The sequence below is a fragment of the Carlito syrichta genome, unplaced genomic scaffold, assembly GCF_000164805.1.
Source record: "Carlito syrichta isolate Samal-C Ts95f unplaced genomic scaffold, Tarsius_syrichta-2.0.1 Scaffold308842, whole genome shotgun sequence".
In the NCBI taxonomy this organism is placed as follows: domain Eukaryota; kingdom Metazoa; phylum Chordata; class Mammalia; order Primates; family Tarsiidae; genus Carlito; species Carlito syrichta.
Genome location: NW_007252938.1, coordinates 252,519 through 277,725, shown reverse-complemented (window position 1 = coordinate 277,725; position 25,207 = coordinate 252,519). Strand labels below are relative to the sequence as shown.

The following is a 25,207-nucleotide window of genomic DNA, read 5'->3' as shown; positions in this document are numbered from 1 at the left end:
TTTTGGAGGCAGAGGGACCTCGGTTTAAATCCTGACTCTGCTATTTACTGCACACCCTTAACAAAAACAGCTCTTCCCTTCCCTGTGCCTCAGATTTCTCCACATAACAGAAATGTAGTGCAATGCCTGCCAGGGCCACTTCAAGTTACTTCACGGGAACATTCACAAAGTGCTCAGCTCAGGGCCTGACATACAATAAAAGTGCTCAACAAAACACTTATTCTTAGTACCTGGGACTTGGGTGCTAGCCAGTAGCCAAAGCAGAGGAAGGGCATAGTGAGGAAGATGAGGAAGGCAACAAAGAGCTTCCAGATGGTGGTGCTTCCACGCCAACCAGCCAGGTTCCCACACCAGATGGAGGACAGGACTTGCTGGCAGATGGGGTGTGCTACAAACTAAGCAGAGATGAATGTGAGCAGAGGAAGAGGCCACAGGCCAGGGAGGACAAGGGGGTGCCAGTTGGATGCACAGCCTTTGCTTCCCTGCCATAGAGATTGAAACATCCTTCTTTTCTCCCCATACCAGCCAGCTCAGAAGAAAGACAACTCACTTGTTGTATGACCATGGGCAGGCCCCATGCCTCTCTAAGCCAAGGTCTTTTAAGGGGAAAACTGAACTCAAAATTTTCCTGGACTCTTTGGATCCTGCATTCTTGAATCTAAGTCAAGCAGTGGTGGGTAGAACTGGGTAACTAAGACCTAGAACTCGCCAGGGTTCTTTGTCTTCTCAGAGATGTGGGGCACCAGCCTGCATGGTCTTGAGGAAGAGAGAAGAGAGAAAGTGGGGTCCACTATGTTTGGGGCAGGGCCAGGGGAGCTATTATAAAGGAACGTTTTTTGGGTTTTTTTGTTTTTGTTTTTGAGTCGGAGTCTCACTCTGTCGCCCAGACTGGAGTGCAGTGGCCGCTCCCGGCCACCGCAGCCTCCACCTGCTGGGCTCTGGCAATCCTTCCGCCTCAGCCTTCCGAGTAGCTGGAACTACAGGCGCGCGACCACATCTGACTAATTTTTGATTTATTGTAGAGATGAGGTCTCACCAAGTTGCCTAGGTGGGTCTCGAACCCGCGGGCTCAGGTAATTCACTCACCTCAGCCTCCCAAGGTGTGGGATTACAGGCTGAGCCACCGAGCCCTGCTAAGGAAAGTTTTTGGTTAAGCTCCTGGTGGGTTAACGTATTTAAGAGTGGATAAGAGTAAGAGATGGGGGAGGAGGAGCTAGAAAGGAAGCCTGTCTTCAGCTTGGGGGAGGGGGTCTAATGAGACAGGAGATAATTGAACCACTTGATATTTCAGTTCTGAGAGATCTAGTCTAATCTTGCTTAATAGAGTGAGGTACTGAAGTCTAACAACTGAAAAAGACTAGACCAAAGTAACCTAGCAGGTCAGCTGAGTTTACACCCAGATTCCCTGGTCTGAAGGTGGGGTCCTAGTGGGTAATGAATCTTCTAAGGACTGGGGAGAGGTTAGGGGATAGGATCGAAGGTCAGAAGGAAGTGCTGGGGACAAAGACCAAGGGCTTAGATAGAAGGGTGCACAGAATTAAGGTCTAAGAGGGTCCTGGGGACAGGAAAAGGAGTCTCTTATGGCTGGAGTAGGGGATACCTAGAGATGGCAGGGCGAGGGATCAGGATAGGGAGAGGAAGACAGGAAGGGCCCAGCTGACCCGCTTCTGGTTGTAGTTGACGGCCAGTCGCAGCCTTGCCAGGTTGGGGATGCCTTCCTCGAAGGCCTGGCCTAGGGCCTCAGCCTCGGGATCGGTCTCGCTGTCCTCACCCAGGTCGTTGAGCACCGCAGTGACTTCGCTCTGGTTCCGGCACATGCCCAGCAGCTCAAAGCCATAGTCCTGGCTCAGCGACTCCAGGGCAATGTACTCTGGCTGTAGGGAAGCAGGTCTGTGTGTGTCCACCACCCTGTGGACCCAGCCCCAATAAATCAGCCTCCCAAGCCATCCCAAAAATGTAGGCCTGGGCCACCTCTGTCCTCCTCTTGCACCTCACTTCCTACATGTAGTCTCTCTGAATCATCAATTTCTTTCTTCTCTGCCACCTTACCCACCCTCTTGCTATAATGAGGTACTTCCTGTGTCACTTTGCTTATCTGGTGCTATCTCTACCTCATCACTAAGTCACTTCAATCCTTGCCATCCTTTCTCGTACCTTGGGTTTTCTTTTTCTAATCTCTATTTCTTGTCCCAGTTTTTCTCCTACTCCTTATGCCTTTCATGTGCTTATCCAATTAATTTTTTTTTTTTTTGAGTTGGAGTCTCACTCTGTCACCCAGACTGGAGTGCAGTGGCCGCTCCTGGCCACCGCAGTCTTGACCTGCTGGGCTCCGGCGATCCTTCCGCCTCAGCCTTCCAAGTAGCTGGAATTACAGGCATGCGCTACCATGCCCGGCTGATTTTTTTATTTATTGTAGAGATGAGGTCTTGCTGCCCAGGCGAGTCTCGAACCCGCGGGCTCAGGCAATCCACTCACCTCAGCCTCCCAAAGGCGCGGGATTACAGGCTGAGCCACTGAGCCCGGCCCAATTAATTTTTTAAGCATCTACCTTACGTGAGACCTATCCTGACAATCTTGGAAGATGTAGAAATGAACAAGGCAGTTCTTAGTTTAACTTTATCCTTTCTACCCCTGGCTTAGCTGGGGACCTCACCCTCAAGAGAATCCAGGTGAGGCCTTCAGGAGGCTAGGTCTGAGTCCCAGCACTGTCCTCAGGTGATGACACACAGGGCAAGATACTTCCCTTTTCCAGGCCTCAGCCTCCCTGCTGTAAAGTGGAGATGACGACTGCTGCTACGGCTCCCTCCTGGGCCACTGTGAGAACGAAGGAAAAGTCCTGCCCTTTCCAGGTTGAGCAATAATAGGGGCTTCTCATCCTCCTACCCCTCCACAACCCCAGGTGTGGACAGCATCCTCTTTCTCTGGCTCCCATAGTACAGGTCCCTCCTGACTTAGGCTTCTGTTTTAATATCCTTGTCCATTTCCCCCCACTAACGTGGTCTTGAGGATGAGACCACGCAAGACATGTCTGGCTTGACACACGCGAGACATCAGTGGATGAATGATGGAGAAACTACACTGGTGATATTCCAGGTCCCTGACTAGTCCCTGCCTCTAGGTTCCACTTCACACATTCTCAGGTCTCCCAGCACAGTCTCTTTCCCCTGCATTTATCATCATGTACACTTTTGCTACCCAAGAGCCTTCAACTGAACTGCAGCCCTACCTCAAATATGCCCCCTGCTCTTTTTTTTTTTTTTGAGTTGGAGTCTCACTCTGTCACCCAGACTGGAGTGCAGTGGCCGCTCCCGGCCACCACAGCCTCGATCTGCTGGGTTCCGGCGATCCTTCTGCCTCAGCCTTCCAAGTAGCTGGAACTACAGGCACGCGCTTCCATGCCCGGCTAATTTTTTGATTTATTGTAGAGATGAGGTCTCACCAAGTTGCCCAGGCGGGTCTCGAACCCACGGGCTCAGGCAATCCACTCACCTCAGCCTCCCAAGGCACGGGATTACAGGCTGAGCCACCAAGCCCGGCTCCCCTGCTCTTCTTCACTCATATATATATATTTGAGTTGGAGTCTCACTCTGTCGCTCAGGTTGGAGTGCAGTGGCACACTCATGGCCACCGCAGCCTCAACCTGCTGGGTGCAGGCAATCCTTTTGCTTCAGCCTACCAAGTAGCTGGAACTACAGGCACGCACCACCACGCCTAGCTAATTTTTTGATTTATTGTAGAGATGAGGTCTCGCCAATTTGCCTGGGCTGGTCTCGAACCCGTGGGCTCAGACAATCCTCTCACCCCGGCTTCCCAAAGTGCTGGGATGATAGGCGTGAGCCATGGTGCCTGTCTGAACTTGTATTAAATCACCCACCTCCATAGCTAAGCTTAATTTCTTCTTCTGAGGAGTCTTGAGCACAACAGCTATACCTTCCTGACCTCTGTTTCCTAGGCTTTGGAAGCTCTATTAGCACTATCCACACAGGCACTGAATGAAGTTGAGTATCCTGGGAGTGTCTTGTCCCCTTACGCACAATGCTCCAGGTTGGGAACACACAGTAGGTACTCAGAAGAGGCATATTCTTCTGAATGCCATCTCTGGGTCTATCTAGCTGTTTTACTGCTTGTCTGTGTTCTCTCTCCTCCCTCAGATCCAAGGTCCCCTAGGGTGGGGGTTGTGTCTCCCCCCATAAACCTAAGTGCCTCCAGAGTGACTGCTCTGCCACTGGAATGAGATGCCCCTCAGGGTGGGATTCTGTTACTCCCTGCCAAAATAGAGGTTTCCTGAGAAGAGACTAGGCCTTATCTTCCTGTTGCTGCCCACTTCCCAGAACAGCCACCATAGGCCCAACCATGCTCTCTGGTGGAAGAAGAGATGGGCATACTGAGGACAAGAAGAAGTATGGGAAACCAACCTTGAACTCAGGCTCCTTGCGTGCGAGGCGCCTGAGCTCGCGGCTGAGCTGGAAGGCAGCCAACATGGCATCCTCACTGGCCAGTGAGAGGTGGGCCCTGCTTGCAATGCCACGGTAGGTGTTGATGCGGGACAGGGAGAACTTCAGCAGGTCGTAGCGACGGGCATTGCTGCACTCAAGGCAGGCACAGGAGACTGGGTGGGGCCGGGCAATGGTGTGACCCTGGTCCATGAGCAGCTGCGCAATCTCATACAGGTCCTTCTGGCAGGCCAGGGTGAGTGGAGTGACACCAGGTGCAAAGCGGGAGCCATCAATTGATGAGTCAAAGAAAGCCAGTGAGAAGGACCTAGTGTCTACTTTGCGACCCTTCTCCCGTTCTAGCCGGGCCAGCAGGCGACGCACTGCTGCTGGCTGGTTTGTGTCCACGGCCACCAGCAGGGCTTCATGGATCTGCCGGAAGTCAAACTTGACATTGGCTAACAGCACATCGGTGATGGCCTCATGGCCCAGGCGGATGGCTAGGTTGAGAGCTTCCCTCCAGGAGCGGTCCTCAGCCTCCTCCACATTTCGCAGGGGCCCAGCTGGCCCACTGCTTGTGGCCTCAGACCCCGACTCCAGCAGCTGGTGCACAAGACCCAGCCGGCCCTCCTGGATGGCACCCAGGAGTGGAGGTGGAAACTTGAGCTTTTTGTTCACGATCTCGGTCCAGTTAGGCTGTGGCTGGATGGAGGAGTGGAGAGGGTGGGACCTCGAGTCTCAACCTCCTTTGTTTTGGGGCCTCCCTCACTCTTCTGCCTTCTAGTCCTTAACCCTTTATACCCAGCCACCATTATATTCTCCCTTGTCCCAAACACACACTGGCAGAAACTGATTTACCCACCATTTTATTGTGTAGATTCTCAGGTTGGGAAAGTGCTGGGAATGGGCCTGACTGGGGGACCTCTCCTCAGCTTGGTGTCCATCCTCACAGAAGCCCCATGTCAGTGGGTGCCTTGAGTAAGGTAGGTTAGAACAGGTTGCACTGGGAACCTAACCCCACATGCAGGCACATCGGATCTGTCTAGGACCCAGCTCCCATCTTGTTGACTTCACTTCCCAGCTGCTCATCCCTCTGAAAGTCCCAGAGCCTCTCCAGAGGGCAGGTTCTGACATGTCCACAGAGAAGGGTCTTTGAACTGGGTTTCTGCCAAGCCCCTCGGGTCTGACCAGAACTCCAGCAGGAACCCAACATACTCCTTCACTAAACCCCTCAGTTTTGCCCTCCCCTGCTTTGGGGGTCATTTTCCCCCCTTGGTATTGCCTTGACCCTCTTTCCTGCCAGGCCTAGCCCCAGCCCCATCCTCATAGTTCCTTCTCTTCTGGGCCCAGGCCCACAGCTCCAGGCGCTTTTCTCCCACCCATGCGATTATGTCCACTACCTGCATGGCAGCCAGGATGCCCCTGCTGCCCCTCTGAGCCAATCTTTTGTTTCAGTCACAGCTGGAAATGGGACCAAGATATGGGAAGGTAGAGGAGCAGGTGGTCTCTTACCGTGAGGGGATCCATGGTTGCTCCCACCTATGCTAGCCAGGACCGGACTGATTTCCTGCTCAGCCTACTCCCTTGACTGTGCCTAGCATGTTCTTTCCTACCTATTTAAAACCCCGCCTTAGGCCCTCCCTTTGCAGGACCAGCTGCTCCCCCTTAGCCCTGTACCCTGGGGACCAGGGGAAATGGTGTTAGTGCCACACAGTGAAATCTTCAGGGAAAGGGGGGAGAGAAGGTGGAAACTGAATTTGGAATACCATAGCTTGAAGGGACTTCTGAGACTCTCTGGTCCAATAACCTCATTGTGTAGATGAGGAATAGGATTTGCCCAAAGTTCCAAGGCTAGACTAGAACCATTCCCTAGTATTAATCCATTTGGTCCCTATAACAGCTCTGTGAGTGGGAGGATGGGGGATTTTCTCTCTCAGTTACTAAAGGTTAATTCTGGGCCCCAAGATAAACAACTTGCTTAAAGTTACACAGCAGTACCGTTACTTGATTATACCTAGGACAGGAACCTACAAAGATAGCGTACAGTCTATGGGATGCCGTTTAGCGGGTTCATGCTCAAAACCCACACTCATGCTCCCAGTATACCATAGGATCTTATCTGTCAGGCAGTGTTCTTCTTTTCACTGGGCCTTGGTTTTCCTTTCACAAAAAAGGACATGAGAATATACCACTCATGGAAGGAAAAACATTCTAGATGGTGTCCCAAAGCCCAGGAGTTCCAAGGCGGAAAAGAACAGAGCTGTCCTTAGGAGAACTGGGTGCCATGGTCACAGAAGCCTTGACAACTGGGAATGGGGATCAGACTGGGCGCAGAGGTGCCCTCAGGCAGAGTCCTGAGGGAGCAAGTGGAGGGAAGGAGGGAGGCCTCATCAGTCCTTCTGAGCTGTCAAGAGATCCACTCCCCAGTCTTAGTCCTAGAGGGTGGGGGTTACAAACCACGGGACCTCATGGCTTATGCCTCAGGGACCTCCCCACACATGCTGGCATGTTCTTCTACTTCTCTTGCTGAGAACTGCAACAGGCAGATAGGGCACTGGACCCAGCAGATGGGTGGTGAACTCTCTGGGGAGGATACCCACAGTACAGACTGGGATGAAGACGATGAAGATGGTGATGAGGAGGGAGAAGCTGGGTGAGGTGGGGAGGTCTCTCCACAAGTGGCAGCGTGCAGGGGAAGACTCTCAATCCTGAAGGAGCCTAAGGGGGAGAGAAGGTGGTAAACAAAACTGTGCTTGCTCCCAGGCAGGATGCTACCCCAAGAAGTCTGAAAGGAATTTCTGCTGCCAAGATGCAGCTGTTTTTGCAGGAGATTTACCATGATTAAATGTTTTACACCTGAGACACTATCATGTATCCATCAAACGTTTACTGTGTGTGTTTCTTTTGTTTTGTTCTGTTTGGAGTCTGAGTCTCACTCTGTCGCCCAGGCTGGAGAGCAGTGGCATGTGTTCACGGCTACCCTAGCTTCAACCTGCTGGGCTCAGGCGACCCTTCCACCTCAGCCTTCCAAGTAGCTGGAACTACAGGGATGAACCACCATATCTGGCTAATTTTTTGATTTATCGTAGAGATGAGGTCTCACCAAGTTGCCCAGGCTGGTTGTGAAACCCTGGATTCAGGCAATCCTCTTGCCTTGGCCTCCCAAAGTGCTGGGATTACAGGCTTGAATCACTGTGCCTGGCCCTTGGTTTTGTTTTGAGAAACTGTCTTACTATGTCACCCAACCTGGTGTGCAGTATCATGATCATGGCTCACTGCAGCCTCAAACTTCTGGACTCAAGTGATCTTCCCACTTCAGCCTCATGAGTAGCTGAGACTATGGGGGCATACCACCACGATCAACTATTTTTTTCACTTTTTTTGTAGAGATGAGGACTCACGATGTTGCCCAGGCATGTTGATACAAAGAAGAAAGTGAGAAGTGCTGAGTCCAAGGGAATCAGAGAATGCTGCAAAAGTTCAGGTGGGAGAGATGATTTAGGCAGATCAGAGAAAACTTGGCAAAGAAGTGCTATTTGAACAGAGATGTAAAGAGTAAGTAGAGGCTGGGTGTGGTGGCCTATAGTCCCAGCACTTTGGGAAGCTGAGGTGAGAGGATTGCTTGAGCTCACGGGCTCGAGACCATCCTGGGCAACTTGGTGAGACTTCATCTCTACAATAAATCACAAAATTAGTTGGGCGTGGTGGCATGTGCCTGTAGTTCCAGCTAATTGGAAGACTGAGGCAGAAGGATCGCCGGAGCCCAGCAGGTCGAGGCTGTGGTGGCCGTGAGCAGCATGCCACTGTATTCCAGCTTGGGTGACAGGGTGAGACTCCAACTAAAAAAAAAAGAGTAAGTAGAATTAGAGGAAATAGGAAGAAAATTCTAGGCCCTCTTTGATAGTGTTTTATACTGTTTGGTTTCACCCTTCTGAGGGCAGGGCCCATGTCCCTTCCTCAGCTTAGCTGACACAATGTGAGCAGGTGTTCAACACAGACGTGTCTTGAACCACATTTGACTGAAAGTACAGCTGTATACCTGGGAGCTGCAGAGATGCCAAAGGCTAGGAGTCCAAATTCAAATGTTTCTTGGCAGTACCCCCAGATCTCCTATTCCTCCCTCAAGAAATACCTAGTTGTCATACAACTCCCTGTGCCCAAGCATTTTACCTGCACAAATGGGGCACTGTCCACTCTGCTGGCCACCACTGCTTTGGGCCTGGGGTCGGCATTCTCTTTGTCCTGCTCTTGCTGTTCCCCTTCTGTTTGGCTGAGAGTTAGAGTTGGACAGAGGCCTGTGAGAAAGAAGAGTTAAGGCTATCAGTAAGTAGCCATAGGGCTGATGGAGCCCAGAATGAGGGCAAAAGTAATGGGGAATAGTTAAAACCCTGGATGAGTCCTGGTTTTCCCACTTGACATACCAGACTTGAGAGACAATGTTTAACTTTTAAATGTCTGAGAACAGAGCTATTATTGACCCTAGGTTTTTAATTATATTTTATTGGAATATAATGCACATACCATAAATTTCACCTTTTTAAAGTTTTAATATATTCACAATGTTGTGTAACCACAACAATCTAATTGTAGAACATTTTTATCATCCCAAAAGAAACCCCCAGGTCCGTTAGCAGTCAGTCCCCATTCTTCCGACCCATAGATCCTAGCAACCATTAATCTACTTTCTGTCTTTATGTATTTGCCTATTCTGGACATTCCATATAAATGAAATCGTATGCTACGTGGTCTTATGTGACTGACTTCATTTCTTTTTAGAGACAGGGAAGACATCTCGCTCTGTCACTCTAGCTAGAATGCAATGGTATAATCATGGCTCACTACCATCTTGAACTTCTGGGCTCAAGTGGTTCTTCCATCAGCCTCCCCAGTAGCTGGGACTACAGGAGCCTGTCACCACACTTGTCTAATTTTTTTCTTTTAAATGTTTTGGAGAGACACGGTCTCATATGTTACCTAGGCTAGTCTGGAACTCCTGTCCTCAAATGATCCTCCCGTTTAGGCCTCTGAAAATGCTAGAATCACAGGCACAAGCCACTGTACATGGTCCTGACTCCTTACACTTCGCATAATGTTTTCAAGATTTAGCCATGTTGTCGCAAGGATCAGTACTATATTTCTTTTTTATGACTAAATGTAACATTCCGTAGTATAGATATATCCTACTTTATCCAATCATCAGCTGATGAACACCTGGGTTGTTTCCACTTCTTGGCAATTATAAACGATGCTGCTATGAGCATTTGTCTGTAAGTTTTTATGTGGACACCTGTTACCAATTCTTTGGAGTAGGCTGGGTGCAGTGACTCACACCTGTAATCCCATCACTTTGGGAGGCTGAGGCAGGAAGAATATTTGATCCTAGGAGTTTGAGACCAGCCTGGGAAACATAGTGAGACCTCGTCTCTACAAAAAATTTAAAAAATTAGCTGGGCATGATGGCATGTGCCTGTAGTTCCAGCTACTCAGGAGTTTGAGACGGGAGGATAACTTGAGTCCAGGAGTTCAAGGTTGTGGTGAGTCATGATGGTGCTACTGCACTTCAGCCTGGGTGACACAGTGAGACCCTGACTAAAAAATAAATTACTTGGGGTATATATCCAGGAATAGAACTGCTGGGTCATACAATTAGGATTTTGAGAAGCTGCCAAACTGCCTTCCAAAGCAGTTGTACTATTATCCATTCCCACTAGCAATGTGTGAGGGTTCCAATTTCTCTATAGCTTCCCCAACATTTGTTATCGTCCATCTTTTTTAGTACAGCCATCCTAACAGGTGCGAAGTAATCACTGTTATTTTCATTTGCATTCCTCTGATGACTAATGATATTGAGAATCTTCTCATGTGACTACTGGCCACTTGTATATCTTCTTTGGAGAAAAGTCTGTTCAGACCCTTTGCCCATTTACTGTTGACTTGGAAAGGTTCTTTATATATTCTAAACTCAAGAACCTTATCAAATATGATATGCAAATATGTCCTCCCATATTCTGTAGGTCATCTTTTTACTTTCTTGACAGTGTCCATTTAAGTAGAAATGATTTAAATTTTGTTGAAGTCCATGAGATGCAGTATACTATCTTCAGACTATAGTTCATTGCAGGGTTGCCACCTTGCCTAGTTCCAAACCTGACAACTTGTGGATAAGGTCATCTTTTCTCCATTATTCTTAGGACCAGACTAAGAGGTCAAGACCCAGACATAAGGATACTCCCTACCCTCACTGAAGCAAAATGGGGAGGACAGCTAAAGGGCAATAAAGTCTGGGGAGGTGACTTGGGTCTTTATGCTGACCTACTCACCTCTGGTCCTGCACTTTCCGTCTTTTCATCCTGCCCACAGCATTCTTGGAGTCTTGCTCTTCTGCTCTGGGCTCTGTGGTAGAAATGCTCATTAAATCTAGTCCAGTAATAGAAGCGTCTTCACATATAATATTCCTTCTTTTAAGAATATTCTTTCTACTCCTTTTTCCTGCTAATTCTTTCTCACTCTTCAAGTCTTAGATGAAATACTAACTCCTACAGAGACTTTTCCTGAATTCTCTACTCTAAATCTGGTCGTTCTACTATGCTTTTCCTTGAAAGTACTTTTCACAGTTTTAATTTTATATTTCTTTTTTTTTGAGTTGGAGTCTCACTCTGTCACCCAGACTGGAGTGCAGTGGCCGCTCCTGCCCACCGCAGCCTCGACCTGCTGGGCTCCGGCGATCCTTCCGCCTCAGCCTTCCAAGTAGCCGGAATTACAGGCGTGCGCTACCATGCCCGGCCGATTTTTTGATTTATTGTAGAGATGAGGTCTCACCAAGTTGTTCAGGTGGGTCTCGAACCTGCGGGCTCAGGCAATCCACTCACCTCAGCCTCCCAAAGGCGCGGGATTACAGGCTGAGCCACCGAGCCCGGCAATTTTATATTTCTTTGTGTGATATGAACACGTGTTTTTCCACTAAGGTAGGAGAATTACTGTGGTATCCTTGACACCTAACACAAAGCCTAGCACATAAGAGATGTTTAATAAACATGTGTCAAATGAGTGATAATAAAAACCATCAACCATTATTTATTCAGAATTTATGAAACACTTTGTATAGCATTTAATAAAATTCAAAGTGCTTTCATAGCTCCAGTACTAGTTCTGTAGTAGGGAACCAAAAATTACTAATTCCTTTTTATTCTCCTCTTAAAAATAGTGCACTGCATCTTTCCTTATGTGACAGTCAGTTTCTAAAGTAACTCCCAATGGCATACTCACCCATTATTACGATAATTTGTTTAGTCCTTTGAAATGACATAAACCTTATGCTTTTCTAAAATTTTTCCAATGGAACAATGAGCAATCTTATTTTCTTAACTCTTCAACTAGAACCTTATTGGTTTTCCTCTTTCTTGATGTCTAGAGTAGTGAAAAATACAAGAGCTTTGGGTTCAAATCCTAGCTCTGCCATTTTAGCTGTGACTCAGAAAATGTAACCTTTCTGAACCTCAGATTCTTTTGCAAAATGATGATAACAGTATCTACTTTATAAGTCTGTTATAGGTAAAGTTAGTGAAAGTGCCTGCAATATATCTGGTACAAAGTAGAACTCCAAATTGTTTTTTTATTTTTTAAATTTTAAATTTTAATTTTAATTTAAAAAATGTGGGGTACAATTCAGAGTTAGGTATACAAATGCTCATTATGCAGGTACCCTAGTTGATGAGGTGTGCCCCTTCATTCCCTGGCAGTTTCCCACTACTGCCAATCCCTTTCTTATAGTATTCCAAATTGTTCTTTTAACCCTTTCATTCTCTGTGATAAAACTACACTATTCCCCTACTTTAGTTACCAATAAACTCCATATATCACCACCATGACTTAATTATCTTTCTGGGATGATCACAGAACATTCTACAAGAGGCTAGATGCTATTTGGTTTAATTACTTTTTTTTTTTTGAGTTGGAGTCTCACTTTGTCACCCAGCTGGAGGGCAGTGGCATGCTCCTGGCCACCACACCCTTGACCTGCTGGGCTCCTGCGATCTTTCTGCCTTAGCCTTCCAAGTAGTCAGAACTATAGGCATGCTAGCATGCCCGACTAATTTTTGATTTACTGTAGAGATGAGGTCTCGCCAAGTTGCCCAGATGGGTCTCGAACCCATGGACTCAGGCAATCCTCTCGTCTCGACCTCCCAAAGTACTGGGATTACAGGCTGAGCCACCGAGCCTGGCCTACTTCATTCTTTTTTATTCTTTTGAGTCGGAGTCTCACTCTGTCGCCTAGGCTGGAGTGTAGTGGCACAATCAAAGGCACTGCAGCCTTGACCTGCTGGATTCAGGTGATCCTTCCACTTCAGCCGTCCAAGTAGCTGGAACTACAGGCATGTACCACTATGCCCAGCAAATTTTTTTGATTTATTTTAGAGATGAAGTCTCACCATGTTGCTCAGGCTGGTCTCGAATCCATGGGCTCAGGCAGTCCTCTGGCCTTGGCCTCCCAAAGTGCTGAGATTACAGGCGTGAGCCACCACACCTGCCTAATTACTTCACTTTGAAGACGAGAGAATTGAAGCCCAAAAAGTAAAGATTCCTAGGCCAGTGCTTTTTCAGTTACTATACAATATTTTATTTCTCTTCTGGTAACAAGACACTGACAGTTGTCTTCTCTACCACATGAAGTCCCACTTGTGAGCCATCCCTGTATAGCAGTAGTAGATTCAGGAAGGAAGGACATTGCTAGGGCCAGTGAGGAGTAATTTATGGGGCCTCACCTTCACTGTCCAGATGATTGGGATCAGGTTCTGCATGGCTGTTCTTTGAGCTTAACACACTGGCTGGAGACGCCCGGCGGGCAGCAGAAAGCACCATGCGGGCTGAACGCCCCAGAGTCCCTGGCTGCAGTTGCGTTAGGATATTCCTGAGCTCTGAAATTTCCTTGGTGTCCCTGCAAGAAAACAGAGTGCCTGATTTTACTAGGAACACAGACCCCATTCTGCTCTTCTAAGTGAATGGCAACTAACCAAGAAAGCCAGTTTGATATACACATAGGGTTAGGACTAGAGCATGTGATTAGTTTGGTGAATGCTGGCTGGGCTTGTGTGCCCGTGAGCCAGTTGGTAGCCTTTCTCTTCATGAGAAAGATCTTAGAAGTGGCTAGGTCATCTCCACTCCATCAGGTACGTACGTGTGGGGATCTGGGAAGAATGTCCTCCGAATGGATGGATTAGCCAGCCAGGGGCTGGGACCGGACTCCTGAGCATCAGAAGAACCCTGAGAACAGAGAAATATGAAATACCAAGATTCACCACCAGGGGACACTGCTACCTAGTGCCAGAGCCTACTCTGAAACTACTGAACTGTTTTGGGACATTTATATTATTATTTTCTTCTAAATATTATTTTAAAATATTGCTTGGTTTTCAGTATGATTTATTTTGTGAACAATTTAGCTTATCTGCAACTAAAAACCTAATAATTTTAGCTACTGTTTCTAGTCATCTATAAAGAGACATGTACACAAGGTCCAACAATTAAGTTTGCTAGAGAAAGTGCTACATACCTCATTGCTAAACATCACTATGGTCACCTTCAAAGTACTTCCCTTGAGAAGCTATGCACTGATTCTAGTACCCAGTCCACCTGTCAAAGCAATTTTGGAACTCTTTTTCTGGAATGGCTAACAGAGCTGTCGTTATTTGTTGAAATCTGACAATTAAGCTCCACGAACTTGCCACTGTGTGCTTATGTTGGCAGCATTGAACAAATAACTGTATTGGAACACCCTCCCTACTTACCTGATTTAGTCTCCAGTGACATTTGTCTTTACCCAAAGATAAAAGGAAGACATTTGATGGTCTGATGCTTTGACAGGGGACTAGGTGCTGGTATTGGTGCATAGCTTTCCAAGGGGAGTACTTTGAAGGTAGTGTAGTGATATTCAGCAATGAGGTATGTAGCACATTTTCTAGGATGAGCTGGCAAACTTAATCATTGGAATTCGTGTGTACGCATGTGTGCATATACAGGTATCATGTCTCAAGCATTAGCTAGTATATCTAAATATCATAGGTATTTTATTATCTTTTTTTTTTTTGAGTTGGAGTCTCTGTCGCTCAGGCTAGAGTGCAGTGGCACGTTGTTCATGGCCATCGCAGCCTCGATCCACTGGGGTCAGGTAATCCCTCCACCTCAGCCTTCCAAATAGCTGGAACTACAGGTGCACACTACCACACCCAGTTAATTTTTTGATTTATTGTAGAGATAAGGTCTTGCCAAGTTGCCCAGGTTGGTCTCGAACCTGTGGGCTCAGACAATCCTCTCACCTCGGCCTCCCAAAGTGCTGAGATTATAGGCGTGAGCCACCGCGCCTGGCCTATTATCATTTTTTTTTTTTTTTAGTCAGAGTCTCACTCTGTCACCCATGCTGGGGTGGCCACGAGCATGCCACTGCTCACGACGATGCTCATGGTCACCCCGGCATTGACCTGCTGGTCTCCGGCAATCCTTCCGCCTCAGCCTTCTAAGTAGCCAGAACTACAGGTGTGTGCTACCATGCCCAGCTAATTTTTTGATTTGTTATACAGGTGAGGTCTCACCAAGTTGCCCGGGTTGATCTCGAACCCGCAGGCTCAGACAATCCACTCGCCTTGGCCTCCCAAACTGCTGGGATTACAGGCTGAACCACCAAGCCTGGCCTTTATTACCATTTTTTAAGAGACTCACTCTGCCGCATAAGCTGGAATACAGTGGTGCAATCATAGCTCATCGCAGCCCCAAACTCCTGGGCTCAAGCAATCTTCCTACTTCAGCCTCTTGAGTAGCTGGGACTTAGGTATGCACCATCACGCCTGGTTAAGTGTTTTATTTTTGCAGAGATGAGGTCTTGCTATGCTGCCCAGGCTGATCTCAAAATGCTAGACTCAAGCAATGCTCCCACCTAGGTCTCCCAAAGTTTTGAGATTACAGGCGTGAACCTAAAAAGTCTAAAATTATGCTCATCCTATAATAGGCATTTTAAAACTTGTTTGCTTCTAGCTCCAGAAATGTCTATGTGCAATAATCTCCTAGGGGGCCTGGTACAGTCGCTCATGCCTATATCAGCATTTTGGGAGGCTGAGGTGGGAAGACTGCTTGAAATCAGGAATTCGAAATTAGCCTCAGTAACATAGCGAGACACCGTATCTATTAAAAAAAAAAAAAAAAGTCAGGTGTAGTGGTACATGCCTATAGTCCTAGCTACTCAGGATGGGGCAGGAAGATTGCTTGACCAGTAGTTCAAGGATCCAGTTAGCCACAATTGTGCCACACACTCCAGCCTGGTTGATAGAATCAGATCTTGTCAGCCAGGCGTGGTGGCTCAAATCTGTAATCCCAGGCCGAGGAAAGAGGATTGCCTGAGCTCAGGGGTTTGAGACCAGCCTGGGCAACTTGGCGAGACCTCATCTCTACAATAAATCAAAAAATCAGCCGGGCGTGGTAGCGCACGCCTGTAATTCCGGCTACTCGGAAGGCTGAGGCGGAAGAATCGCCGGAGCCCGGCAGGTCGAGGCTGCGGTGGCCGGGAGCGGCCACTGCACTCCAGTCTGGGCGACAGAGTGAGACTCCAACTCAAAAACAAAACAAAACAAAAAAACAAACAACAACAACAACAACAAAAAAAAAAACCCCAAAAATTCTCAATAGATCATTTCTGCATAGAGATTTCATATGGTATGCTAGTTTCTTAATTTTTTAGTGAAATTCATTTTATTGTTGACTATTTCCTTTTTTATTCAAATTTCCTCTTACATTAAAACTTAAAAAAAAATTTCAGCTGATTTTTCTGTACCAGATTTTTCTTTTCAATTTCTCACACAGCATGGATGAATTCTATCACAGGTTCTTTTTCTTTTTTTGAGACAGAGTTTCACTTTGTCACCCAGGCTGAAATGCAGTGGCACAATCATGGTTCACCACTAACCATAGTCTCAAACTTCTGGACTCATGCGATCCTTCTGCCTCAGCCTCCTAAGTAGCTGGGACTTTAGGTGTGAGCCACCCCACCTAGCTAATTTTTTCTTTCTTTCTTTTTTTTTTTGTAGAGATGGGATCTCATTTTATTGTCTAAGCTGGTCTCAAACTCGTGGCCTCAAGGGATCCTCCTGCCTCTGCCTCCCAAAGTGCTGGGGTTACTGATGTGAGTCACTGTGCTTGGCTAGACTATTTTAAAGATAATTGTCTTTCTTGTAAAGCATGATTTTGGATTCATTCTACAAGCTTGAAAAGTAGTATTTTCATTCTCATTCACTATTTAATATTTTTTAGTTGCCATTACAATGTCTTCTTGGACCTAGCAATAATTTTGAAAGATTATGTTTAATTTTCCGGGGTTTCCATTTTAGGAGTCCGAGGTGAGAGAATTGCCTGAGCCCACAGGTTTGAGATTAGACTGGGCAACTTGGTGAGACCTCACCTCTACAATAAATAAAAAAAAATTAGCCAGGTATGGTAGCGCATGCCTGTAATTCCAGCTACTTGGAAGACTGAGATGGAAGGATCACCTGAGCCCAGCAGATTGAGGTTGTGGTGGCTGTGAGCGTGACACTGCAGTCCAGCCTGGGCTAGAGTAAGACTCGGACTCAAAACAAAAATTTTTTTTTCCTGGGGTTTCATTTTGTCTTTACCTTGTCTTATGAATGTCAGAGTTATACTACTAGAAAGGGTAACTACTGGGTGTGTAAGGATAGTTAATTTTTTTTTTTTTTTTGAGTTGGAGTCTCACTCTGTCGTCCAAACTGGAGTGCAGTGGTCGCTCCCGGTCACTGCAGCCTCCACCTGCTAGGCTCCGGCGATCCTTCCGCCTCAGCCTTCCGAGTAGCCGGAATCACAGGCACACGCTACTATGCCCAGTTGATTTTTTTTATTTATTGTAGAGATGAGGTCTCGCCAAGTTGCTCAGGCGGGTCTTGAACTCGCAGGCTCAGGCAATCCACTCACCTCAGTCTCCCAAAGCACGGGATTACAGGCTGAGCCAACGACCCTGGCTGAGCGTCCATTTTTTTGAACAGCTAGGATTACAGGGATCTGGCTCCATTCATGACAGCTCCTAGCACAGCAATATTGGAACCTGGTAAAATACAACTGAATTGACTCCATTGGTCATCTTACAATTATTGTCCTTTCCTCTATGGAAGAGCAAATCTCAGACCAAGCTTTACTTTGTCTCAGTTCTCCGGGTTTCTCCTAAGGCTACACTACAAAAGCACCTACTCCTGCTTTCTCTGCTCTAACTTCATTTTCTCTGCTTGATGCTATCTATTCTTTTTCTCAGTAACCTCAACAACAGTGACTCTTGTGAGGTTCACTCATGTGAATTGGAATTCTTTCGGCTGTTAAATGTTTGAAACTTCTAAGAAATGTATTGTATGCATAGGAAACAGAGTGGTGTAATGCCCTAATTTCTAGTCCTTACTTTCTTTTGACCCACTGTATGATTTTGAATATATGTTTCTCTATATATTTAAAATGAGATGGCTGGGGCTAGATGGTCTCCAAATATTTTTTAATCTCTAAAATTATGTGACTCTAGCTTTGTGTGACTAGATGTTCATATCTGTGGATGAAATAAGATGGCTTAGAACGATAAGTGGAGATATCAGTGTGACCACAAAGCTGGAGTAGAGGAGTCAGAATGGGTTTAAGAAGAAAAAATAACTAGAAAACAGGTACATCTTGTTTTATTGTGCTTCGTAGATATTGTACGTGGGTGTGGATGTCTTTTTAAAAATTGAAGGTTTGTTGTAACCTTGCAAGTTTATTGGTCCCATTTTTCCAATAGTATGTACTCACTTCATGTCTCTGTGCCACATTTTGGTAATTCTCACAATATTTCTCACTTTTTAATTATTATTACCTCTGTTATAGTGATCTGTGATCAGTAATCTTTGATGTTACTGCTGTAACTATTCTAGGATGCCATGAACTACGCCTGTATAAGATGCTGAACTTAACTGATAAATGTGTTCTGACCGCTCTGTTAAGTGGTTATTCCTCCATCTCTCTCCCTCTCCTAGGGCCTCTCTAGTCCCAGAGACCCAACAATATTGAAATTAGACCATTTATAACCCTACAATGATTTCTAGGTGTTTGAGTGAATGGAAGAGTGTGACACATCATTTCAAATCAAAAGTTAGAAATGATTAAGCATAGTGAGAAGTAGCCAAATTAGATGGAAATTTTTGTTATTTAGTATTTTGTACTTAAAAGAAGTAAACTATTAATATTTCTGATAAGTTACATATGAAGAATTGTGTTATTTCTTGTCCTGGGATGAAAATTTGAATGTATTTTTGGTGGAGCGGTAGTAAGAGCAGCCTGATGATTTAAAAATTGTCAGTTTAGGAACACAAAAATATTGTCACTTTTTTCACAAAGAAGGGAAATTAAGAGCTCTGTTAGCATTTCTGTTTAATTCTATTGTGCTTTTTCCAAGTATGTTATCTGTATCATAATCAGAAGAATCTTGAATAAGTTGTTAAAGTGAATTATGCTTTTCCTGAAAGCAAACACATTTTCTTAAAATGATCTTTAAATAGCCGGGCTCGATGGCTCAGCCTGTAATCCCGTGCCTCGGGAGGCTGAGGTGAGTGGACTGCCTGAGCCCACGGGTTCGAGATCCGCCTGGGCAACTTGGCGAGACCTCATCTCTACAATAAATCAAAAATCAGCCGTGCGTGGTAGCGTGTGCCTGTAATTCCGGCTACTCGGAAGGCTGAGGTGGAAGGATTGCTGGAGCCCAGCAGTCGAGGCTGCGGTGGCCGGGAGCGGCCACTGCACTCCAGTCTGGGCGACAGAGTGAGACTCCAACTCAAAAAAAAAAAAAAAAAAAAAAAAGATCTTTAAATATACTCAAGAAACAATGTGAGAATTTTGTGTGTGTGTGTGTGTGTCGGAGTCTCATTGTGTCACCCAGGCTGGAGTGCAGTGGCATGCTCACGGCCACCGCAGCCTCAACCTACTGGACTCAGGTGATCCTTCCACTTCAGCCTTCCAAGTAGCTGGAAACACAGGTGTGCGCCACTATGCTCAGATAATTTTTTGATTTACTATAGAGATGTGGTTTCACCAAGTCACCCAGCTGGACTCAGGCAATCCTCTTGCCTCAGCCTTCCAAAGTGCTTGGATTACAGACTTGAGTCACTGTACCTGGCTGAGAATTTATTTATTTATTTTTTTAGTTGGGGTCTCACTCTGTCGCCCAGACTGGAGTGCAGTGGCACACTCCCGGCCACCACAGCCTCAACCTGCTGGGCTCCGGGGATCCTTCTGCCTCAGCCTTCTAAGTAGCTGGAACAACAGGCGTGTTCTACCACGCCCGGCTAATTTTTTGATTTATTGTAGATATGAGGGCTCATCAAGTTGTCGGGGTGGGTCTCGAACCACGGACTCAGGCAATCCACTCACCTCAGCCTCCCAAAGTGTGGGATTACAGGCTGAGCCACCGAGCCCGGCCCAACTTTTCTTTTGAGTTGGGGGTCTCACTCTGTCATCCAGAATGGAATACAGCAGCACAATCATGGCTTGCTGCAGCCTTGACCTCCTGGATTCAGGCAATCCTTCTGCCTCAGTCTCTCAAGTAGCTGGGACTACAGGTGCATGCTACTATGTTCAGATTATTTTTAATTTTTTTTTTGTAGAGACAAGGTATCACTATGTTGCTTAGGGAGGTCTTGAACTTCTGGACTCAAGCAATCCTCCTGCCTTGGCCTCCCAAAGTACTGGGATGTCAGGTGTGAGCCACCATGCCCAGCCAATATTTTAGTGTTTTGGTTTTTTTTTTTGAGTCAGTGTCTCACTCTGTTGTCCAGGCTGTAGTACAGTAGTGTGATGATAGATCACTGAAGCCTTAACTTCCTGGGCTCATGCAGTCCTTCCTCATCAGCCTCCTGAGTAGCTGGGACTACAGGTGCATGTTATCACACCTAACTAATTATTTGATTTTTTTTTTTTTTGTACAGACAAGGTCTTACTACATTGTTCAGGTTGGTCTCGAACTCCTGGGCTCAAGCAATCCTCTGATCTCAGCCTCCCAAAATCCTGGGATTAGAGGCATGAGCTACCATGATGCCCAGTCATTTTTTAGTATTTTAAAATTAAGGCATTATATATATGCCTTATTGGGTCTCCAATGTATACATACATATAATGCCTTAATTTAATATATATATATTTAGACACAAGCTATCACACATTTCACTGACATGTAATGTAACTAGAATAAGCATAACTTTTATATACATTGGAGAACCAAAAAATGTATGTCACTTGCTTTATTGTGTTAGTCTGAAGCTGGGTCCAGAACATGTCCAAGGTATGCCTGTATATGTGTGTTGTACAGGAAGAAAATCTTGGGAACAAATAAAACTGCAGAGCACATATTTAAGGATATAACTCTGTAAGGCAGGTAGGTCAGGGAACAACAACGACAGAGGGACTGTAAGACAGCCTTAGGACTCTCAGGTGCTGAAAGGAAAAGTCTGATGAAAGCTATAGCCCTGCAAGAGCCTAGAAGTGAAGAATGAGATTAAATTTGGATCCCAGGTTGGGCTCGGTGGCTCAGCCTATAATCCCAGCACTTTGGGAGGCCAAGGTGAGTGGATTGCCTGAGCCCCTGGGTTCAAGACCCGCCTGGGCAACTTGGTGAGACCTCATCTCTACAATAAATAAAAAATTAGCTGGGTGTGGTAGCGCACACCCGTAGTTCCAGCTACTTGGAAGGCTGAGGTGGAAGGATTGCCGGAGCCCAGCAGGTGGAGGCTGCGGTGGCCAGGAGCGACCACTGCACTCCAGTCTGGGTGACAGAGTGAGACTCCAACTAAAAAAAATTTGGATCCCAAAAGAATTTCATTATGGCTAAAGAACAAATGAACCAACAGCTTTGTGTACACTTGTATTCAAGACTTGCATATGAGAAAGGGATGGAATGGAGTGTACTCCGACCTGTAAGAAAGGGTATTGAAGCCGGGCTCGGTGGCTCAGCCTATAATCCCGTGCCTTGGGAGGCTGAGGTGAGTGGATTGCCTGAGTCTGCGGGTTCAAGACCCACCTGGGCAACTTGGTGAGACCTCATCTCTACAAAAAAAAAAAACTAGCTGGGTGTGGTAGCGCGCATCTGTTATTCCAGCTACTTGGAAGGCTGAGGCAGAAGGATCGCCGGAGCCCCAGCAGGTCGAAGCTGCGGTGGCCGGGAGCGGCCACTGCATTCCAGTCTGGGCAACAGAGTGAGACTCCAACTAAAAAAAAAAAAAAAGAAAGAAAGAAAGGGTATTGAGGCCATTGATGCTTGTATTTGTGTGTGTGTGTATGTATATCCCTCAGTCAAACACCAGCCTCTTAACCAGAAACCTAAAAAGGGAGGGAAAACATTAAGTCCTTGTGCCATCATCGTACATACCTGGCTCAGTCCAGAGCTCACAAGGGCTGAAGGACCCATCATGGAATCATCTAAGGAGTCCAGGGAGGAACGCACCCGCAGAAAGGCCAGGCCAAAGGTCTGATGACGTGTGAAGGGTTGGGAGCAGGTCAGGCGAAGTCGATCCCATGACTCTCCTGAGGCTGGAGCCAGGAAATCATCTCAAGGAAGAAAGAGAAAACAGAGGAAAGGAAGTGAGAGAGCAGGAGAAAGAGAAGAGAAGGTCAGTATTGGGGAAAGGACGGAAGACAGGGACTACATAAACTCTAGCAAAAGAATGGAGGTCCTTCATCAATGCCCCCTCAGGCTTTGGCGCTCTGGGTACGGCAATGCCGAGCAAGTCAGTCAGGGCTCACTCATATTCAGTCCCTTGCCCTCTAATCATCACTCCTCTGCCATGGTTCCACACTTCCCAGCATGAGTATCTCCTCACTCTATACTTCTCCAGGGACCACATCAATATCTCATTTTAGCAGGAGGGGTCTGGGGAGACCACTTGCCCAGAGGATTAGCTGAGGTATGCTGACCCTTTCTGGGCCATGAGACCTCAACCTCCCACACACCACCACACGCCCTACACACAGTATCATACTCCATTATCACAAACCCTTCACATCTTCAATTCCCAATACTACTAGTCAGTAGCTCAACTCCTCCACTTCACATGCTCCTCCAACACACTCTTCCTTTACAATATTAGAAAAATCTCCAATTTAAACACAGTCAAATCTTAGGAGACTCTAAGTCTCTAGAGGCCAGAAATCAAGCCTAATGCTTCTTTTGCAGTGTCCAGTGAACACAGAGGTTTCTATAAAGAGAATACAGCAAACACTATATGCTATGTAACTATAAACATCATATAGCCTTTCATCACTTTTATAAACATCTATCCTAAACCCACACTTAAATACTTAAAAAAAAATTTTTTTTTTTGAGTTGGGGTCTCACTCTGTCACCCAGACTGGAGTGCAGTGACCGCTCCCGGCCACCGGCAGCCTCGACCTGCCGGGCTCTGGCGATCCTTCCGCCTCAGCCTTCCAAATAGCCAGAATTACAGGGATGCGCTCCCACGCCCAGCTGATTTTTTGATTTATTGTAGAGATGAGGTCTCACTGCCCAGGCGGGTCTTGAACCCGCGGGCTCAGGCAATCCACTCACCTCAGCCTCCCAAAGGTGCGGGATGACAGGCTGAGCCACTGAGCCCAGTAAAAAAATTTTTTTTGTGAGTTGGAATTTTACTCTGTTGCCCAGGCTAGAGTGCAGTGGCACACTCACGGCCACCCCAGCATCAACCGGCTGGGCTCTGGTGATCCTTCTGCCTCAGCCTTCCAAGTAGCTGGAACTATAGGCATGTACTATCATGCCCGGCTAATTTTTTATTTATTTTAGAGATGAGGTCTCACCAAGTTGCCCGGGCTGTTCTTGAACCCACGGGTTCAGGCAGTTCACTTGCCTTGACCTCCCAAAGTCTGGGATTACAGGCTGAGCCACTGAGCCCGGCCCTTATATACATTTATACAAACAAAAACATAGTAATAAGTATGTGTCTATATTGGGCTCCACCAAATCATGAATTATGTGTAAACATAAACCACAGTTCATAAATCTCCCCAGCTGTCATACATCCTCACCATGCAGGCGTCACACACAAGCATACTACCCATTAACTACACTATTCTTCTCACAGATACAATGAAGCCCCTGCACAGGCTCCCTCAACAGTCTACACCTAACAGCACTTATGGCCCTCACCAGTACTATATGTCTCTTTATCTAAGACCACCCCAGCACCCTCCTTTCTGCTTTTGCCCACCTTACCATCTTTAAACATGCGGACCCCTGAGCGGTTCTTCCCCTGCTTTGAATCAGTTGGGGACATTAGCATGGTTGCAGGGAGCAGGGTGACGAAGGGTCTGTCCAGGGACCAGGAAGAACGACCCACATCAATTTGCAGGAAAGCACAGCCGCAGTTACCTGGGGATAAAAGGTTGAGAGAAGGGTAAGGGCGATGGGGTGAATGTAGACAAGAGAACAGGGTGGGAAGAGGACTCTCCTCTATTCTAGAGCTAGTTGGAAGCCAGAAAAGTCCAGCAACATGTAGAATCCCACAGGGAGCCAATAACTGAGGTAGAATAAGACCCCAGCCCACTACATGACAATGTTATATGTTCACCATGTTTCTCCCATCCAGACACCTTCCCCTGACTGAAGAGATTGCTGCAGGCAGTGTTAAATTCTGTCTTTTTAAATTCTTTGCTAGGGAATCTGACATTTCTCTGTCCTGACAAAGCTGAGACTAGTGGTCTCTGACATTTCTCTATTCCAGAGTATTCTAGGGTCAACCGTCTCAATACATAAATTCTATGCAACCTTCCAGGCATATCCTTGCACAGTTCATCCCTTCAGCATCTTCTTGACACTGCTGTTTAGAGGAGTATACAGATTCCATTGTTGGCATTATAATTATGTCACTGTCCTGAGGTTTTACCCAGACCACTCAGATCAAAGCAGGGCAGATATGCAGCATAATTCAAGAAGCACCACTCACATTATAGTCTTATGTGAACGGAGCCCTTGGAGTTCTCCACACAGACCTGCCTCAAAGGCAAGGGGCACACGTCCCCCCTCATACCCAGGTAGGACTTATTCCATGAAGGCGGCTGAGGCAGAATGAAGTGAAACACACTAGGGGAGTTATTAGAGGGGACTACCACTCCTGTGTCCTCCCTCAGAGGTTCCTAGACCCCAGAAAACTTACCCACATCAATGTAGCCAATGGGCACTGCCCTCTCCAGCTGCAGCTCCACTTTCAGTTGCCCACTCTTATCCTGAGGGCAGCTGAGCCAAGGTCTTGTCTGACTGCCTGGGTTCAGCAAGTTCTCCACAGGATACTTGGGATCCTAAGACAGAGAAAGCAGGAGAAAATCAGGAACCACACTGAGCCTAAGGGAAGAAGATTGCCTGTGAATGAGGGACCTCTGCAAACTCAAATGTTTCCAGGCATCCTAACAAGGTAGAAAAGGCACCAGATGGCAGTCTATAGGAAGTGTCTTATGTGCTAAGTGGTCTAGTGATACCATTTTCTTTTTTTTTCCTTTTTTTTTGAGTTGGAGTCTCACTCTGTTGTCCAGACTGGAGTGCCACAGCCTCGACCTGCTGGGCTCCGGCGATCCTTCTGCCTCAGCCTTCCAAGTAGCTGGAACTACAGGTGCGTGTTACCACGCCTGGCTAATTTTTGATTTATTGTAGAAATGAGGTCTAACCAAGTTGCCTGGGCAGATCTCGAACCCGTGGGCTCAGGCAATCCACTCACCTCGGCCTCCCAAAGCGCTGG

At 46.7% G+C, this 25,207-nt stretch overlaps 1 protein-coding gene across 1 annotated transcript in view; it reads right to left on the bottom strand.

Annotated features, from left to right (window-relative positions):
* The window catches only part of LOC103268515 (short transient receptor potential channel 2-like), a 44,739-nt gene that overhangs the window by 9,032 nt on the left and 10,500 nt on the right, over positions 1–25,207 (bottom strand). Inside the window, exons 3-14 of the mRNA XM_008066097.1 lie at positions 24,632–24,773; positions 23,692–23,847; positions 21,856–22,034; positions 13,609–13,694; positions 13,196–13,368; positions 10,754–10,826; positions 8,604–8,728; positions 7,043–7,151; positions 6,111–6,153; positions 4,416–5,135; positions 1,662–1,874; positions 231–395 (exon numbers count right to left, since the gene is read on the bottom strand). Coding sequence (XP_008064288.1) covers positions 231–395; positions 1,662–1,874; positions 4,416–5,135; positions 6,111–6,153; positions 7,043–7,151; positions 8,604–8,728; positions 10,754–10,826; positions 13,196–13,368; positions 13,609–13,694; positions 21,856–22,034; positions 23,692–23,847; positions 24,632–24,773 — 2,184 coding nt within the window. The remainder of the gene's footprint in view (positions 1–230; positions 396–1,661; positions 1,875–4,415; positions 5,136–6,110; positions 6,154–7,042; positions 7,152–8,603; positions 8,729–10,753; positions 10,827–13,195; positions 13,369–13,608; positions 13,695–21,855; positions 22,035–23,691; positions 23,848–24,631; positions 24,774–25,207) is intronic.